General features: G+C 42.6%; 1 protein-coding gene across 1 annotated transcript in view; it reads left to right on the top strand.

Moving 5' to 3' along the window:
* Positions 1-1,484: 1,484 nt before the first annotated feature.
* Positions 1,485-18,722, top strand: part of RRAGD (Ras related GTP binding D) — a 42,334-nt gene continuing 25,096 nt past the window's right edge. The window contains exon 1 of the mRNA XM_054569710.1: positions 1,485-1,918. Within this exon, the coding sequence (XP_054425685.1) occupies positions 1,783-1,918 (136 nt within the window). The 5' untranslated portion in view covers positions 1,485-1,782. The remainder of the gene's footprint in view (positions 1,919-18,722) is intronic.

Below are 18,722 nucleotides of genomic sequence, written 5' to 3'. Positions count from 1 at the left end.
CTAAGCCCTGGTTGGTTCCCTAAACTCTGCCCACACCCCTTCATTTAAAGCCTTTTTAGTTAAAAATCTTTGCTTGTGCCCTCTATTTCTCCCTGGGAAGGCCCTTGACTGATACAATCATACCAAGTCATACTACCTCCACCTGGAAAATCTGAAGACCTTTCCAATTAGAAGTAACCACCTTCTAGAAGGTGTCTGTAACCACTTTCAACACCCACAACTGATACAAAATCCAGAACATGAGTCATAATTTGCTAGGCTATTCCATGGCAGGAACACTGTTCTGAGCATTTGGGGGTCTCCCTCCTCCCACCTCCCACCTCCAATTTCCCCTACCCCCCGCACATAGCAGGTGCTCAGTAAATGTTCCCTACAGAGTCAGAACCTTTGGGCCCCAAGAACCCCAGCCTCACCTCCCTTCTTCTTCTTCTCCTTCCCCATACCACCTGCTGAGCTGCTGGCACCTGTAGGATCTGTATCACCATGCTGGCCAGCTGGTTTATTTCTTATTGTTCTTGACACAGGAAGTTCATCCACGTGGGGGGTTTTTTGTGTTTTTGTTGTTGTTGTTGTTGTTGTTTTTGCAGTATCCAGAAAGGGTGGGTACACTATATCCTGTGGTGAAAAGCTTGTGGGGGAACGCGGGTTTTAGTTTCACCCTCCCCCACATTGCCGATACTCCTATGGGAAAACTGTCCCCCTCACGCAGATACTGGCTCCCCAACCCCGCACAAAACCCTTGAAACATTTAATTTCGAGCTGTGGGATTACAGTCTATGCAGTGAGACAGGAGGAGATGACCATGAGTAGCCCCCGAGTATGTTATACACCTGAGACAGCCACGAAGAATATTTTTTTTTCAGAAACATTTACATCTGTATAGGCCTGATTTTTTAATATTCTTGGTGGGAAGCACTTTGAACCATAAAGGCACACTGGAAGGCAATTGCTATGGAGACTGCACCTCTGCCGTGTGCATTTCTCTGAGTTTTCTTCTTGGGGCGCTTCAGCATCCACGGAGTGTCCTAGGGACGCTGCTATGGGTGGAAGTCCAGGTACAGCAGTGTTAGAGGGGCAGCCCACTTGGGACTGGGGACTGGGGCCCCTCCCCTAGGATTAAAAGCTGGAGATGGCTGCCCAAGTTATGGTGTGTGTGTTGGAGGTGGGTGGAGGAAAGGTTCTCAGGGTGTGCAGGCCCTCAGCTCGCCCGCCCGTGCGGGGACAACGCGCAGAAGCGGCGCGTGGGGGCCCCTGGCGCGCAGCCGTGGTGGGTGCCTGCACCCGGGCCCGGGGGTACCCCACGTATGTCCATGTGCGCTTTACCTCCCACCCCCCATGAGTGTGTGTCGGTCCTCCCCCCAGCGCCCGCCGAGCGGTGCCTGCGCCCGGGAGAACGCGCGCGCGCCCGTGCGGGGTGTGTGTGTGTGTGAGAGAGAGAGAGTGTGTGTGTGTGTGTGTGTGTGTGTGTGTGACAGTGTGTGTCAGGTGACTTGGGTCACGCAGTCTCTCTCTCCCTCCTCGGGGAGGAACTGCCGCGCTCCGGCTGAGTCCTCCGCCGGCAGGCGGGAGGGGCGGCAAGGGGGCCGGGGCGCTCTGGGAACCGCGAAACCCAGATCAGGACAGGACGCTGCCCGACGGGGGTACTCGCGGCCCCCCGCCTCCGCCGGCTCCCGCCACGCTCTAGACAAAACCCCAATTCAGAAAGGTTGTGAGCTGCAAGCAAGGAGGCTTAGCCCCTAACCCGGAACTCGCCGCCCCCGGGACAGCTGGCCGGTGGGCGCAATGAGCCAGGTGCTGGGGAAGCCGCAGCTGGAAGACGAGGACGACGATGAGGAGGATGAGCTGGTGGGACTAGCGGACTACGGGGATGGGCCCGACTCCTCGGATGCCGACCCGGACAGCGGGGCGGAGGAGGGAGGTGAGCGCCAGGCCCCCTGCCTGGCCCCCCAGCCCCGCGCGTCCTCAGCCCGCACCCGGTCCCTTCCCTCTCTGTTTCTTCCCGCCCCCGGCCGGGCCAAGCGTGCTGACCGCGGATTTGGAGGGGATCCAGAAGAACGGAGTTGCGGGGTGGGGGTGGGGAGGGGCGCAGGAGCAGCGACCGCAAGCTGCAAAAAGGGGGAGCCCGGGTCCAGGCGGCGATGGGGTACCGGGATCAGTGGCGAGAGCAGAGAGAGGAAGAGTCTGGACTGGAGAAACATGCGCTCGCCAGCCCGTTCCAGGGCGGGTACCTCCCCCACCTCTCACTCGAGTTCTCGGCAGGATCTGGGGGTTGAGGAGGAAAGGGGACAGCCCGGATCGCCCTGGGACCCCTCCCAGAGTGCTGCTGTTAAAACTGGGGTCAGATGTCGTGGCTAAAAAAGGCAGCCGGCGGCAGCGTGACTGGCAGGGTCGTCGGCAGCTGTGGGTGTCAGTCTTGCCCTGGCCGTAGTCGCGGGAGGGGTCCTGGGGCGGACCAGGTCTGCGGCTCAGGGGGCACCCATGGAGAGGTGGGGAAATGCACCCAGGAGATAAAAGAGTTGCCCAGTGGCCGAGGGTTTCCCGGGATCCGGGCAAACATGGTTGTTAGGACACCTTATCTGAGCTCAGAGTCACCACCTGGGCATGGCTTTGACTGCCCTGGAGTGAGCGCGGGGTGGGGGAATACTCTGCCACTCAGAAAAGTAAACTCTGTTTACTGTTCAAGAAGCGGAATTTAGCAGTTGTTCAGCCTGTGGGGGCTTCCCTGCATTTAATTCTGAAGGCCTAAGAGAGTTGAGAGCTTTTTAGGCTTCAGAAAGGTTCCTTTTTGTTTTGGTCCAAAGCAAGGAAAAAGTCCTTTATTGTAAGGTCACTTGAAAAGGTCAGTAGAAGGCGGCTATTAAACATAACATCAAGGTGAAGCTGTATGCATCCAAAGAAAGGAACTTGAAAATTTTTCAGTTTGAAGAGTGTGAGGGATAAAAGTACCTTTGTAACTGTTGATTTTGAAGAACTTTTATTGAAATTCATTGAACTTATTTTAAAGTCTTTGTTCAAAGCCTTTCTCAGGAGAACAGTTTCATTATTTTGCATATGGCAAGTGCTACATTCAATGAATCAGAAAGGGAAGAAAGTTCACTAAACCTTGAGCCTGATAGATGAGAGAGAAGCTTTCCAAGTCACCGTTTTTCATCTGGGCCTGTCTCCAGGGAAGATTTGTGCTAATTCCCCCTTTGCTTAAACTGGTGTGTGCACCTGTGTGCCTCTCTCTTCTGCACTCTCCATAATTGGTCCCACAGTTGAGCACGTGGTTACATTTTTGTAGATAAAGGCGGTTCAACCCTTTTGTTGGAGTTCCCTAGGGATACCTTTGGTAATTAAATTGTTCAGTCACTTCATTATTATTCAAATTGCACTCCTTGGCTCCTCCTAGATTCTGGGAGACTTCAGAGAGATTCAGAATGGGGATGTATTTGCAGGGTATTTGACATGGTAGATACACACTAGGGTATGTTTGTGATGCTGTAAGAAAAAAAAGAAAGATAGATTATATACAGGAAGAACAGCCCTGTAATTTGATAATTGTCCTGGAGGCCAGAGAGTTACCTTGAAAAGCACAGGACCTGTTTATTCTGCAGCTCTTTAAGATGGTACTTTTAAAATTGATTTAGGGACTCAAAATTGAAGTGAAAGTAAAGCTTTGCCTTGGAGGTAGGATTTCCTAAACAAAGGGTTTCCCAGAGCCTGGTCTTGGATGCTCCCCACAGCTCCTAACCTAAAGGCAAACCCTCCCAGAATTGATCCTTTTGATTACCTCACCGATAAAATCCTCCTCTGTGAGTTCTTGAATCAACCTGGAATCTTGCTATAAAGTGAAAGCATTGAGTATATTTATGTGATAAGAGGACCCACTAGAGAATATTTGCTCCCTCAAACATTACTGAAGCCAGGCCTTCCCCCCTTGGGCCTGCTGTGGATGGGTGGTCTGTTCTCAGAAGACTTCCTCCATAATCTCAGGCTCCTCCTGTCCTTTGCTTTGGAACTTCAGGCCTGCATGCAGAATCTGTCAGAACATTTGCTTTCTAGAGTAACAGATAGGCTCCGTGGTCAGCAGCTCTAGCAAATGTCATGCCCACTGATACACTCCCTAGGAGGTGGGATGAGGGAAGAAGTTGGGAGTTGTGGCTTCCATTCCTGGAACCACCAAAGGGTCATCTTGATTTCTAATGGGCCCTGGGTACATGTTGCATTATAGTCTGTCAATGTAAGAAAGATTCAAACCTCTAGAGAATTTTTGTGAGTTTATTTGACCTAAACTGACTTCAGTTGCAAAATCTCAATGGATTGAGAAATGCTCTGGAAAATGAGTTTTGCACCTTATTTTATACATTTCAATCAAAAGAAGAGGCATTAGTGGGGTACATAAAATCTATTGGTGATAGCTTAAGGAGGCGAGAGGAAGCAAAGTAGGGGTGAGGGGGAAATTTTAGGATTAGATAAAAAGTAAAATGATAGACAAATTTTTTACATGGTGAGTACAGGATAGTTAATAGTCAGCTATTAACAGCATAACAATAACAGTGATGGGGTTTGTGGTCTCCCCCAGGTGTGGGATCTGTGATTTGCAGGGGTCCAGAAAAAGGAAATTTGGCATTCCAAAGGTATTTTATCGCAGATGCAAAAAGACAGCACACAGGCTCTTTTAAGGCAAAGGTTGACTTATGTTAGGGAAAAATACAGGCCTAGGACTTGACTACCTGCTATGAACTGCTTTTAGAATGTTTTAGTTTCAGACCATCCTATGTGGTTACTTTGGTCTCTGAGTTTGTAAGGCCACCATGCAGGCCTCCCCTGAGCTTGTCAGGTTTCACATGTGGCCCCTTTTCTTCCCCAATTCGTGTTATTTTTGGTAAAATTTACATTTACCTACTCTCAAACTTAAAAAAAAAAAAAGAATGTGGAGGGGTGGGGAAGGACCTATTTGCTCTGAGGAAAGATGGATATGGTGCACTTTGAACCAAGAGCAAAGAAAGCAGCTCTCTAAGGAACTCTCTTCCCCCTTCACCTTCCTAATGGATTTAGCTTAGTGCCTGTGCTTACTGGAAACCTGGGGCTTTTTCTATGAGGTACAGAAACCTACCCTGGTGGGTAGGATGTAGGACTGAGTAGCATCACTGTGCAAAAAAAAAGTAGATTGAAGGTGGATAGTGTTATTTCTATTTCCCATAGTTTTATAAGGAAGCTCTGATTTTATTTTTAAACCAAGTATCTTGTAAGTTTTACCACATTGTGCTAAGTTTGAAAACGTAGTGTAGCTAAGGTGAGACTTAAGTTGCATTTCCCTGGCATGCACTGCAGATTTTATTCCAGGAGTGTTCTCAGGCACTTTAGTTCTCTTAAGGACAGATTTGGGTACCTCTTAATGCCCCTTTCAGGGTAGTTATCAGAGATAAGGTGAATCTCACCTTCAACTTTTCGTGCTCCACATAAAACTCTAGACAGGAAGCAAATAATTAAGCTATTGAAAACAATTGCATCAAAATAATAATTACTTTTGACAATGGACTTTAAATTTTTAGTAAATTACTGTGCTTTAAAAACTGTAATAATAAGGCCCTGGCTGGTGTGGCTCAGTAGAATGAACACTGGCCTGTGAACCAAAGGGTCATGGGTTCAATCCCCAGTCAGCGCACCTGCCTGGGTTGTGGGCCAGGCAGGAAGCATGAGAGAAGCAACTACACACTTGATATATCTCTCCCTCTCTTTCTCCCTCCCTCCCTCTCTCTCTGAAAATAAATAAATAAAACCTTTTAAAAATAAATAAAAACTGTAATAAGGAAAGCAATTAAAAGACCATGTTTAATCAGAAAGTTAAATTGAGTCCTGGTTGGGTGGCTCAGTTGGTTGGAGCATCGTCCCATACACCAAAAGGTTTCAAGTTTGATCACCGGTTGGGGCATGTACAGGAGGCAATTGATTGGTGTTTCTCTCTCTCTCTTCCTCTCTCTCTAAAATCAATAAACATATCATTGGGTGAAGACTTTTACAAAAAGTGAAATTGGTTTCTCTCCGAATGTCTGAATATTTAAGGGAAATGTGGCTAAGACAGCCATTTACCTGCAGTCCAGCTAAGTACAGGCTTGTTTCCATAGCAGCCTGTGTGCTCTCTTAGAGTCTGAGGAAGTGACAGTTAGGTAGTTACTGGAAGCACACACACAAAATAATCCAAGGTCAGCAGGTGGTACTTCCCTGATGGCTGTAAATTCTGTGAATCCAGCAATTCACATCTATTAATCATTAGTGTCAGCTTTTTTTCCCCTTAAAATGATTAAAAAATTACTAGTGAATTCATCTTATTGCAGTTCCTTGAGAATAAGCAGAGATCATTGTTCTCCTGATATGCTAGGGATATCAGGGGACTTTTCTGCAGCCCAAACATGATGTAGAACTGAGCAAAATTTAGGAGAGGGTCAAAGTTTGTGAAAATGTAAGTCCCTTATAATTCTGTCTTGTCCGAAGAGTTGGGTCGACTATAGCCCTGGCCGTAGCTAATCTCTTGGGTTTCCTTCTGTCCCTGGAAGTACAGCAATACATATGGGTTGGAATAGATGTAAATATAGAATAGCTTAAGATGATGTGACCAAGGCCACACCTTTAGGCACAGTGCTTGTTTGAATTCATATAGTTAGCATATTTTTATATAAGATTTTTAAAGATTTTATTTCTTTTTTAGATAGAGAGGGAAAGACAGGGTGGGAAATGTCCATCGGTGGCTTCTTGCATGTACCTCAACCAGGGACAGGCCTGCAACCCAGGCAGGTGCCCTGATAGGGCATCAAACTGGTGACCTTTTACTTTGCAGGACAATGCTCAACCAACTGAGCCACGCCAGTCAGGGTTATATTAGATGTTTTGTCAACACGTTTCAGTGATTCAGTGTATCATAGAATCTTGCTTCTCTACTCTTACTAGATCCCCCCATATTAATATTAGAGGACACATACTGCAGTCTAATAGAAATAAGAGGCAGAAACGGCAAGTTCTGGATAAGGGGGTGTGGCTCTAAGTTTGAAAGATCATCTTTTTCCAGTCCCCAGGTGACTGTCTCTCAGAGTTCACTCTCTGCTTTATTCAGTCTCCCACACCCAAAGCTATTGTTGTTGACACATTTCACTTCCTACCACAGCCACTTCTTTCCTGCTTTCTTCTTTCTTCTCTATCTCCTTTATACTTCCCTTACCTCTGAAAAAACCCTTTTTTATTCTCCCTCTCCTACAAAAGCCTTAACGCTCTCTTAATGGCAGTTGCTTTTCCCTGGTTTGGCTATGGACAAATAGGTTTTTCATTCCTGGCCTAAAGTGTCCAGGGAACTGGTCGACTTCTCTTGAGGACCTCTGGGGAAGACGTCAGCTCGCCTTCTCAGTGTGTAAAATAGAAGACTACATAAAACCAGCCACGAACACTCTCAAAGTGATTAAAAAAAAAAAAGAAAGGTTCACAAGAACATTTTTTACTTCTTGCAGGAGCATTGGTAGATCAGAATACATTAGAAATGTTATTGAGTACATACATTAAGGAAATATTTGTAGATGGAATCACATTTTTTAGTTACCTGCCAGTGTGATGTGAGAGGATTTCATAAGAAACGATTTAGTCTTCACATATAAATACAAATAAATAAAAATCGGTGTTATGCCTTTGAAAATGTTTTACTTACATTTAATCCTCCTTACTAAGTAGTTAATCAAACAGACAGTGAATCTTCATGATTTTGCAGTCTCTTGTTAATGGGACTATTATTATGCATGCATTTAATTCCCACTTGGGTTGGAATTTCTTACTGAACTCCTGAGTCTTGAATGTATAGTTCCATTGATCAGAAATGGAAAGGCCCACAGATAATGGTGCAAATGAACCAAGGCCTCTTCCTAAAACCATAAATAAATAGAATCTTAAGCCTTTTTTGACCCCCCAGAATACTAGAAAGGAAGAAATTCTAACTTTTCCCTTAACTCTGAGTGAGCCTTCACCTCTGGGCACATTCCGCAAAAGATGGTCTTTTTATTCCGGCTTTGGCCAGGGGGCGGGGAGATGTGTATGTGTGCAGTGCACACACACATGCTGATAGAGGGTGATGAAGAAATAAAGATTCATGGCCCAGGGGACATGTAGAGGGTCACACAGCTGGTAAATGACAGAGCTGGGACTTGAACCCCAGTCTGGTACTAACCCAGTACTTTTTAAACCATTCCACTTGCTATGTCTTTGCTACTATGTTATTTTATTCTTTCATTAAATCTTTGTTTGATTTTCCCATTTTGGACCTGTTTAAAGGTGTCACCTCTTGGAGAACTTAATTATAATAGTTCTCAGTTGTATAATACCTCTGAATTTATGAAGTGAATTTCATTCGATGTCTCATTCTCCTCAGAGACCCCTTAAGCTCGGGAAGCCTGGGCCAACCTTGTTAGAATTAGGTGAGGAGGGGCACGTTGTCCTTAAATTCCCATTTTCCTGATTTCTGGCTCCTTTGTTGTGACATTCCCAGCCCACAGGTTGGGAAGGCCTGGCCCCCAGGTGGCCTGGAGCTCAGGACGCTGGATCCTTCTTTCTGGCCTCTCCTTTCTATTTACAGAGGCTGCCAGTTTTGACAGGGCTCTGCCAGTTACTGATTAATCGGCCTGCAGGGGTTAAATAAAGACTGATGATGGCAGGTCAGGGAAACCCCTCCCTGGAATGCCGTTTCTTGGGGGATGAGGTTCCCTGGGATTTCCAGTCTAGTTACAGAGCTGGGATGCTGGGAGAATTTGGGACTGACAGGACCCCGTGCAAAATAGGTGGGGGGTGTTGAGTGCCTCTGACCACAGTGGGTTAACTTTCCCTGAGCAGAAAGCTCATCCTCTTAATACCCAGGTCAAAGTCAGATAGAAAGTTTCTTTTTAAAGCTTTCAGGTAATTTACCTTCAAATTCAGCTCCATCACTTTATTCAGTCTCACCCAACAAACACCTGTTGAGTGTTTAGTGCGCTAACCCCAAAGGCCTCAGTAAAGAGACATCCGGGAAGAACAAACTATCAACTTGAGGATTAGAGATGACACTGCCTGCTATGCAGGCGGTGAGTAAGTGGTAACTGTGGGTTGATGTGAAGCTGTTTCTCTGTGCCCAAGGCTAAAGCCTCTTAAACGTGCCGTCACACTCAGCCAAGAAGAGCAGGGACAAAAAAGGACCAACAAGGCATGGATGGATGGCCTGAGTGGCCTGGCTTCCCACCTCAAACCTCTCCGCAGCCTCAGCCTTACGGCCGCTCTGAACTGCCCGATCCTTTTCTCACCTGCCCACAGGCCAGTGGGCACCCCAGACTCAGCCACTGCAAATAGCCTCTTGCCTTTTAATGCCGTCCTGGTGAATGGGCCCTTGTTCACTTGGTCTGCAAGGTTGGGAACTCAGAGCTTCTTTTTCCCTTGTCCCCTATGTCCCCTATGTCCCATGGATCACCAGATGTTATTGAGTTGATGCGAACTCGTGAATTCATTCCTTCTGCCAATTTCCACAGGCTGTTTCTTAGTTTTCCATTTCTCGTTTGTGTTCTAGAGGACAAACTTTTTCTCTGTTCCCTTAGGGTCTGAATTGGGGGCCTGCAAATTAAACGGACAAAAGACAGATTAGCAAGAGAAAAACAGATTTAATTACGGACTGATGCATGACAGTCCACAAAAACTTTGGCCACTAGAATTTGGGGCGGATGTACCATATTAAGAGGATGAGGAAGGGCAGAGGGGCACTTCGGGGAGAGCAAATGACTTCTTAGAAGGGGTTGGTGAAAGGGCGCTTATGGAGAAACAATTGGTTTTATGGAAACATAAATGGGCCCATAGGAGAATAGTTGGGGGATATCATAGCTGGGTGACAATGTCTGTTTGGGTGTAGTGCCAACATCTTGGCTCAGCCTCGGTCTCTAATCTTCTAAGAGGAGATAGGAGTTGTTCCTGGGGAGCTTGAGCTCTTTTGGGAGGCTCTGCTGTAGGCAAGGAACTCAAACGCCTTCAGCTCGAAATAATGTTTATGTCACAGTGACTTACTCTAAACCTCTTCCCTGTCTACACATGGATCCCCTCTGGGGAGTCTGTTTCCAGAGTGAACTTAGTTACGTGTAAATCTGATCATGTTAGTCTCCCCTTAAAATCCTTAGTGATTTCCTGCTGGTGTTCAGAGTAGAATCTAAACTTCCCAGCATCTCATTCATGAGCTAGCCTATTACTTCTCTGCACTACATTTTGTGTGTGTATAAGTGAGCAGGATAGCCAGTAAACGAGAAGGGAAACATAAAGTAAAAAAATAATTTTGTATAGAGGTAAGAACTATTAAGAATACACAGCGTTGTTAGGAATTGATGGGGCCTAGTTTCAGTGAGAGGAGGTAAAATTGCCGGGGTGCTGAGGGGAGGCCTGGAGAGAGCCTGCTGGGTAGAGGCAGCAGTCAGTTCAGGTGCCAAGGTGAGGAACCAGAAGGCCAGTGTGGCTGCAGCATCAGAAAATCATGGGGAAGATGAACCCGGTATGGGATGAGAGGGTAGCCCACATAGCCCACGTGGGATGAGGCCAAAGCCGTTTGGATTTTATTCTCTACGCTGTGGGAAACCAGTGGAGAGTGTGGAGCCTTCTCTTGCCTTTGGACTACATTCCCCAAAACTCCAGGAAAGCCAAAATCTCTTCCTGGCGCGATCTTCCCCTCATTTATCTCTTTTATACCTCCTCCTCTTTAAGACTCAGATGTTATATCTCCATGTTACCCCCTCTGGAGCCCCTATACCTAGATAGCGGTGAACTGTCAGTTTCCTTGTCTATTTTCCCATCTAATCGCTAAAGGATGAATCTTTTCTTTGTGTCTGCTGCCCCTGGCTCAGCCCTGTCTAACACTTGGCCCGCTTTCAGGGAACCTTTATGAAACAGAACAAACTGCCCTCTTGTAAATTTTACCTCACTCCTGCAGCTTCCTCCAAGCCCTGCTGACACTTTTAAAGAGCCCTCTGTGGGGTTCCATCTAGTGCCAAATCCTATAGTTCCTTTTTGTTGCCTCTTTTTTTTTTTTTTTTTAATTTAAGCGCTAGCCCTTTTATTTCCACTTTCAAAGCAGTTATCCTTCATTCTCTTCACACTTTTCACCTTTCTCAGGTTGTTCTTACTTGACTTTAGTAAGTGGGTGATTTGGCAGAGAGAGCCTACCTCTCCCCAGGAGTCCAGGAGGTTGGGGTATTTACTTTCCTGACATAAGCTCCCTGCTTGCCCTTCCCGAAGTGGAATGAGACCTGAGAAACTCTGAGAAATGCCACAGGGTTTCAGAAGCAAAGATACCCAGATACTCGAGGCAAATATCTGGGGTGAGAAACCTCTCCTGATCAACAGGCGTGGCCTATAAAAAAATTTTAACTGTGGCCCACAATAAAAAATACATTTATATTGTGAACCAGCACTAAAGTATGTATAAATAATCCTAGCAGTATTTACTCTTTTTTATTTTTAAATTTTTAAAAATTTTTTATTGTTCAAATACATTTGTCTCCATTTTTCCACCACCACTTTCCCTCACCCCACCCACCCCACCTCCCACCCTCAGTCCTTCCCTTTTACTCTTATTATGCATGAGGTACTCTGATATTTTCTAGTCTCTTCCCTTTTCTTTGTTGAAGTTTTGGTTTAATGCCACCTGACTGGTGGCTAAGACTCTGGGTGAGGACTCCACCACATACCAGCCTTATGACCTTCAGCAGGCGCCTTCCCACAAGCCCCTTAGGCGTAAAACAGAGTTGTTTACACCTCACGGGGAGGGTAAAGTTTGTAGAACTGTCTAGCGAGGGCCCCAGCACTCAGTGTATTTCCATACACACCAGCAAAAGCATGATAAAGTGCATTTTTGTGGGTCAGAGGTGTCTCCAGGAGTTGACGGTACTCTTGCTGATCCGGTCCACCATTTGCCAGCAGTTTGCTGCGGTTGGTAGCCGGCTTGAAAATGGTCCACCAATTCCCCTGGGGAAAGGGAATCCTTCCGGCTCTGTGTGTGGGACACAGCTGGATGTGTATTTCACTTCCCAGCCACTCTGTGTAGGTAAATGTTGCATATATACTCCGTCCCCTCATGACCTTGGTCTCCGTCACCTCCTGCTCTCTCGGGGAAGGAGATCCAACCTCCAGGGCACCAGCATGGATGATCATGACTCATGGAGATTTGCAGAGCCTGCTGAAAATAACTTAAAAGTCTACACCTACATCCAGCAGTATATATTGGGAAGAAATAAAGATATTTAGAAACACAAATATATTTTTGTGCTTGAACATAATTTAATGTGGGCTTTTGTTTTCTTTAATTGGGGGCAGAATTGACAGCAAAAAGAGAATGAATGTGTAGACTTTGGATGGCATAGCCTTCAGTTTGAATGCCACTCGACCTTCCTGAGACTGAGTGTCTTCATCTGTGAATAATATGTGTTCCTGAAGGATTATGAACAGGATGAAGTGTTTAAGAGTACCCAGTGCAGTGGTTGCTATGAGTTTATACTGCATGCACATTTTCCTGTTCCAGCAAGGCATTGTGCTGTAACATTAGGGCTCCCCTCTCTTGGAGCGCCTCCTCCCGCTCACCCACCTGAACCCCTTCCAAATTCTGCACTGCTGTCTCTGTACTCCCTATGGCCCATGGCCATCTATCCCCTACTTGCACTGATCTAACACTGGCTGTTTGCAAGGCACAATAGAGCCACTATAGCTCTTCAGGTTTCCATTCTCTTCCTTGAGAGTACTTTTTTTAAAGATTTATTTTATTTTATTTTTTATTGATTGATTTTAGGAATAGAGAAAGATAGTGATTTGTTGTTCCACCTATTCACACATTCACTGGTTGATTCTTGCATGTGCTCTCACTGGGATGGAACCCACAACCTTGGCGAATAGGGATGATGCTTTAATTGACTGAGCTACCTGGCCAGGGCGAGAGTGCATTTTTTAAAAACAACTATATTGACGTATAATCAACATAAAATAAAATGTACCTATTTGATAAGATTTGATATGTGTATGCCTGTAAAACCATCACCACAATCAAGATGGACACACATCCAATCACCTTCAAAAGTGTCCTTAGTGTAGTTTACAGTTTTTAGAATAATGCAAATGAATCATAGAGTATGTCCTTTTTTGACTGCCTTCTTTCATTCAGCATAATGATTTTGAGATTTTCTCTTTGTTATGTATATCAATAATTTATTCCTTTTTATTGTTGAGATGCATCGCAATTTGTTTATCCATTCATTTGTTGATGGACATTTGGGTTGTTTCCAAATGTCCATTTTGACTATTACAAATAAAATTGTTATGAGTCTTTGGGTACAAGTTTTTGTATGAACATATGCTTTTATTTCTTTTGGGTAAATACTTAAGCAGGGGAATGATTAGGATAATATAATGGATGTATGTTTAACTTCTTAAGAAACCACCAAACTGTTTTCCAAAATGGTTTATCATTTTACATTTCTAGCAGTGTATTAGAATTCTAGTACTTCCACATATTTGTTAACACTTGTTACTGTCTATCTTCTTAATCTTAGCCATCTTAGTGGGTATGCAGTAGTATCTTACTGTTTTGATTTACATTTTTGTGATGACTAATGATATGTTGACATCCTTCCATGGGCTTATTTACCTTTCATAAATCTTTGATAAATTGTTCAAATCTTTTGCCCCACCCTTTTAAATAATTGGATATTTTTTCTTATTGAGTTTTTAAAGCTCTTTACATATTGTGGGTATAAATCCTTCATCAGGCCCTGGCTGAGTAGCTCAGTTGGTTAGAATGTTATCCTGCTTTGCTAAGGTTGTGGTTCGATTCCTGGCCAGGGCACTTATAAGACTCAACCAATGAATGCACAAATAAGTGGAACAACAAAATTGGTCCCCCTGCTTCTTCTCTCTCTAAGGATCAATTAGTAAAAAAAAAATTTTAAAAACTGTTTTATCAGATATGTGATTTGCAAATACTTTCTCCCAGGCTGTGGCTTGTCTATTTTTATTATTTTAACAGTGTTGTTTGAAGATTAGAACTTTTTATTTTAATAAAGCTTAATTTATCAATTTTGGGGAGAGGATGTCATATCTAAGAAATCTTTGCCTAACCTAAGGTCATAAATATATTCTCCTAGAAGTTACATAATTTTAAGCATTACAATTAGGCCTATGAACTGTTTTGACTTAATTTTTGTATATATCATGTGAGATATGAATTTAATTTTTTTTAATGGATGTCTAATTGTTGTAGCACTGTTTGGTGAAAATGACTATTCTTTCTCCACAGAATTGGTTTTTTATCTTTGTCAGAAATCAGTTGTCTATGAATTTATTTCTGGACTCCCTTTCCTGTTCCAGTGCCCTATTTGTCTGTGTTTGTGCCAATACCATGCTTTCTAGACTAAATTTTAAGTTCCTCTAAGATAAGAACCATGTTTCATATCTTTTTATGGAGCCAACCAACACTTACCAAGCAACTACATGTTAACCAATATATTTATTGTATTGAAAAAACAGAAACTTCAATATAACCATTTAAAGAGGAAATGTGGAGTTGAAAACCTAATTTAAGAAATGTTTAATATTTTGAAACTTTTGTGCTTGGCATATAAAGTCAAAAAACTTCCAAAGATTTTCAATGAGCTCTAGTGCACCTTTGAAATTTAACCTAAAGATCTCGATTCGTAATTAAAACATAAAACAGTATGTCATTTTTTGTCTCTTAATCTTCCTACATCGGTGTCCTTTATAACTCCCTATACATTCAAGTTTTTTTCTTTTTCAAAACTAATTTTAAATCATAATGTATGTGAATATTTCTTTTTAAAAATTTAAACCAAAATCCCTCTAGTGATTCCTCTAAATCCTTCCCACACTTGTGTTTTGCTATTTGCCTGCATCCTTCTGGACCCTTTTCTGATATTTTCTCCTGGTTTGAGGTGATTATTCTTAAACTGAAAAAAAAAAAACGATATATAACCATGCTTTTCTAACAAGAACCAGGAACATTCTTTTGTTTACCTTTTACCTACCTCTCCCTCACCAATCTCACATGTCTACCTTGTCTGAAATTTTAGTTTCTGACTCCTATTGAAAAATTTAAAATCAATAATTTAAAAATAATGGGTTTCACAAAAATTTCTTTGTGTTCCATTGCTGATTACATTTCACTACATTTGGGGTGAATTTTCTTGTAAAGAAACGGAATGGACAATAAGCTTTCTGAGTCCATGAATGCCTGAAACTGTCTTTATTTCACTCCCACATTTGAAAAATAGTATGACTGGGTATACAAATCTGAGTTTAAAGATATTTTTCTTTAATCATTTAAAGATCCTGTACTATTCCATTCTCTTCTTATACCCTGTATTGTTAAGAAGTCTGATGTTTTTCTGATTCCATTGTAGGATTGTTTCCTCTTCTGATAGTTTGAAGGAGTTTATTATTATCCTTGATGTTTTGAAATTTTACTATGATTTTCCTAGGTGTGGGCTTGTTTTTGTTTAAATTTCTCTCTGTTCCTTTTAAGTTTTATCCTTTTTTAATATGGGAGAAGCTTATCTATTATTTAGTTAAATACTGCCTTCCTGTATATTCTGTGTTTTCCTCTTTTGGAACTTCTTTGGCACATAGTGGGACATCTGAACTTTATTTCTGGTGTCACTTAATTTTTATCTCACATTTGCCAGTGCTCTATCCCTTTCTACTACATTCCGAGAGAATTTGACTTTCTAGTTCACTATTACCCCCTTTATCCGTGTTTATTCTGTTTTTCAGTCCATTTATCTTTCCTCCCCTAAAATTATATTTTTATTTCCAAGATCACTCAGGCCCTTTCTCTTGACTGCTCTTATTTGGAAACTGTCATTGTTTCGAGTGCCATATTTTCTTTTCTGTGTGTTTTATTTATACTCATCTTGAAATTTTGCTCTGTTTTCATTATAAACTCAGCTTCTTCAGGTGAACACTCTTGCATTTGTTGGGTGTCTGTTCTATTCTGTAATCTTGGCTTTCCTCAAGTGTGGGCAGTGGAGGAAATGTCGGAAGGGAACATGGTGCTGCTTCCATCTCTTGCACTCCATGCACATTGTAGGGAGAGTTAGGTACGGTCAGATTATTAGGAGTACGGCAGTGTGGCTGCTCCCTGTCCCTTTAGGCACCACTAGCCGCTGGGGCAGCTGCCTTCCCTCTTTCCCCCAAGCTCGGAGCGTCACGGCTCCCACCTGGAAGATGTTCTAGAGTATGTGTGGGATGGCGTTTGGTAGACAGATGGGCAGTGGTGCACAGAGTTGATCTCCTTAGCTCTCCTTACTATGATTCTCCAAATAATGACCTTGACTGTCTTCCTGTCCCTTCCTGTTTGGGCTTCCACCGGTTCCACCTTCTGCAGCAGAGCCGACTCATTCATGTCAAGGGCTGCAGTCCCCTCTTCAGTCTGATCTTTGTGTTTCTTGAGGGGGAGGGCGGTTTCAGTAATTTGTGAGTTTTGAGTTTTCTTTTTTGTTTCAAGCTCAGCTGAGCTTGAAAATATCCATGTTTATTTGTTCCTCTGTTTATCATTTATACCTTCTCCATTATTTTCAGGGATTTAGTATGGGGGGGGCGTGGTAAAGGCTGTGACTTGTTATCAGTCTAATACTTTTGTAACTGGAAGTCCTGTTTTCTTTTTCAATTCATGTCCTGCTTTTGCTAAAACTGACTTGTAACGGCAGTACTGCAAATGGGTAGCACATAATCACTGATGAAGAGATGAAGAGGAAAGCTGGTAACCTTTTGGGGGGTTTACATCCCCATCACTGCTTCTATCATCTATCATCAGCAGTTTGTTGGTTGGGTTAAGCTGAACTGGAAAATGCATGTGTGTAGGATGGGGTGAGATGTTGCATGTAATAGAGCAATGCCTGTGTACATCTGTACCTGCTTATTTTATTCATTGTTGTTTGCCCAAAATTTGTGTGTTTACCTACATTTCTTTCAAATTCAAACATCAAAAGATTATTTATAGTCAATGAAATTAACTGAGGTTATCAAATATTAGCGTGTTTTCAGGAAAAAATGTTAGTTACAATAGAGAAATAAAGGATTACTTTGCAGTCAGTATTGGAGTCGACTTAGACTTGAATTAGGGACTGATGAAGACATAAAAGGTGTAGTCCTGAAAGAAACCAAACAGAAATTTAGAAAAATAATTTAATGTATGTGTGTATCTCCATATTTGCCTATATTACAACTTTTTTCTTAAAGTGTTGATTTTCTTTCTTGACCTTTCTCGAAGTTTCATTTTTATTTATTTATTTATTTTGGTATTCATGAAGACTTTTTTAAAAAATTGAGATATATTTCACATACTATACTTTTAAAATATTCAAATGAGTGGTTTTAATATATTCACGAAGGCGTGTGCTCATCATTACTATTTAATTCTAGAACTTTTTTTATTACTCCAAAGGAACCACATGCTCCTCAACAGTCACCTCCCATTTTCCCTCCCCTGTAGCCCCTGGCAACCACAAAGTATCTTTTATCTCTGAATTTGTATATTCTGGATATTTCATATAAATGGAATCAAACAATATGCGACCTTTTATATCTAGCTTCTTTTGCTTTCATTGTTTGTTCATGTTGTGGCATAAATCAGTACTTGGCTCCTTTTTTATGGCTGAATATGCCATTGTATGGATATACCACATTTTGTTAATCATCATTTGATGGCCGTTGGATTGTTTCCATTTTGTGGTCATTCTGAATAATGCTGCTGTGAACATTAGTGTACAAGTTTTTGTTTGGACATATGTTTTCGTATTTTTTAATATATTTCTAGAAGTGGAGTTACTGGGTCATATGATGACTCAAGGTTTAACCATTTGAGGACCTGTCAAACTTTTCTTTTTAAGATTTTATTTATTTACTTTTTAGAAAGAGGGAAAGGGAGGGAAAAAGAGAAGAAGAGAAATGTGAATGTGTGAGAGAAACGCTGGTGGATTACCTCCCAAGAGCCCCCAACCAGGAACTTGGCCTTCAACCCAGGCATGTGCCCTGACCAGGAATCAAATCCGGTGACCTTTGGTTTGTGGAACAATGCCTAAACCCACTGGGTGACACCAGTCAGGATACCAAACTTTTTTTTTTCAAAGCACACCATTTAATATTTTCACTAGCAGTATATGAGGGTTCCAATTTGTTCACATCCTCACCAACACTTGTTATATCTGTCTGCTTGTAGCCATTCTCATAGATGTTAAGTGGCGTCTCTTAGTATTTTTGATTGGTATTTCCCTGATGGCTAATGATGTAGAACATCTTTTCATATGCTTATTGGCCATTTGTCTGTCTTTGGAGGAATGTCTTCACTTTTTTTGATAGTGTCCTCTGAAGCACCAAAGTTTTTCATTTTGATTAGATCCAGTTTATTTTTTTCTGTGGTGTCTTGTGCTTTTGGTATCAGAGCTAAGAAACCACTGCTTAATCTGTGGTCATCAAGATTTATAACTGTGTTTCCTTTTAACAGTTTTATAATCTTACCTCATAAATTTAGATGTTTAATCCATTTTGAGTTAATTTTTGTATATGGTGTAGGATAAGTGTCCAACTTCATTCTTTTGTTTTTGGATATCCAGTTTGTCCCGACACCATGGGGCAAAGTTGAATGGGTCTTATTTTTAATATTCATGTTAGGTCCTTGATGTCATTTAATTAAATCCTAACAGCCC

Source organism: Pteronotus mesoamericanus, unplaced genomic scaffold (assembly GCF_021234165.1).
Source record: "Pteronotus mesoamericanus isolate MK-2021 breed Mesoamerican mustached bat unplaced genomic scaffold, CSHL_Meso_final contig_20, whole genome shotgun sequence".
In the NCBI taxonomy this organism is placed as follows: domain Eukaryota; kingdom Metazoa; phylum Chordata; class Mammalia; order Chiroptera; family Mormoopidae; genus Pteronotus; species Pteronotus mesoamericanus.
The sequence above is the reverse complement of the archived record's forward strand: the minus strand, read 5'-3'. Positions and strand labels throughout refer to the sequence as shown.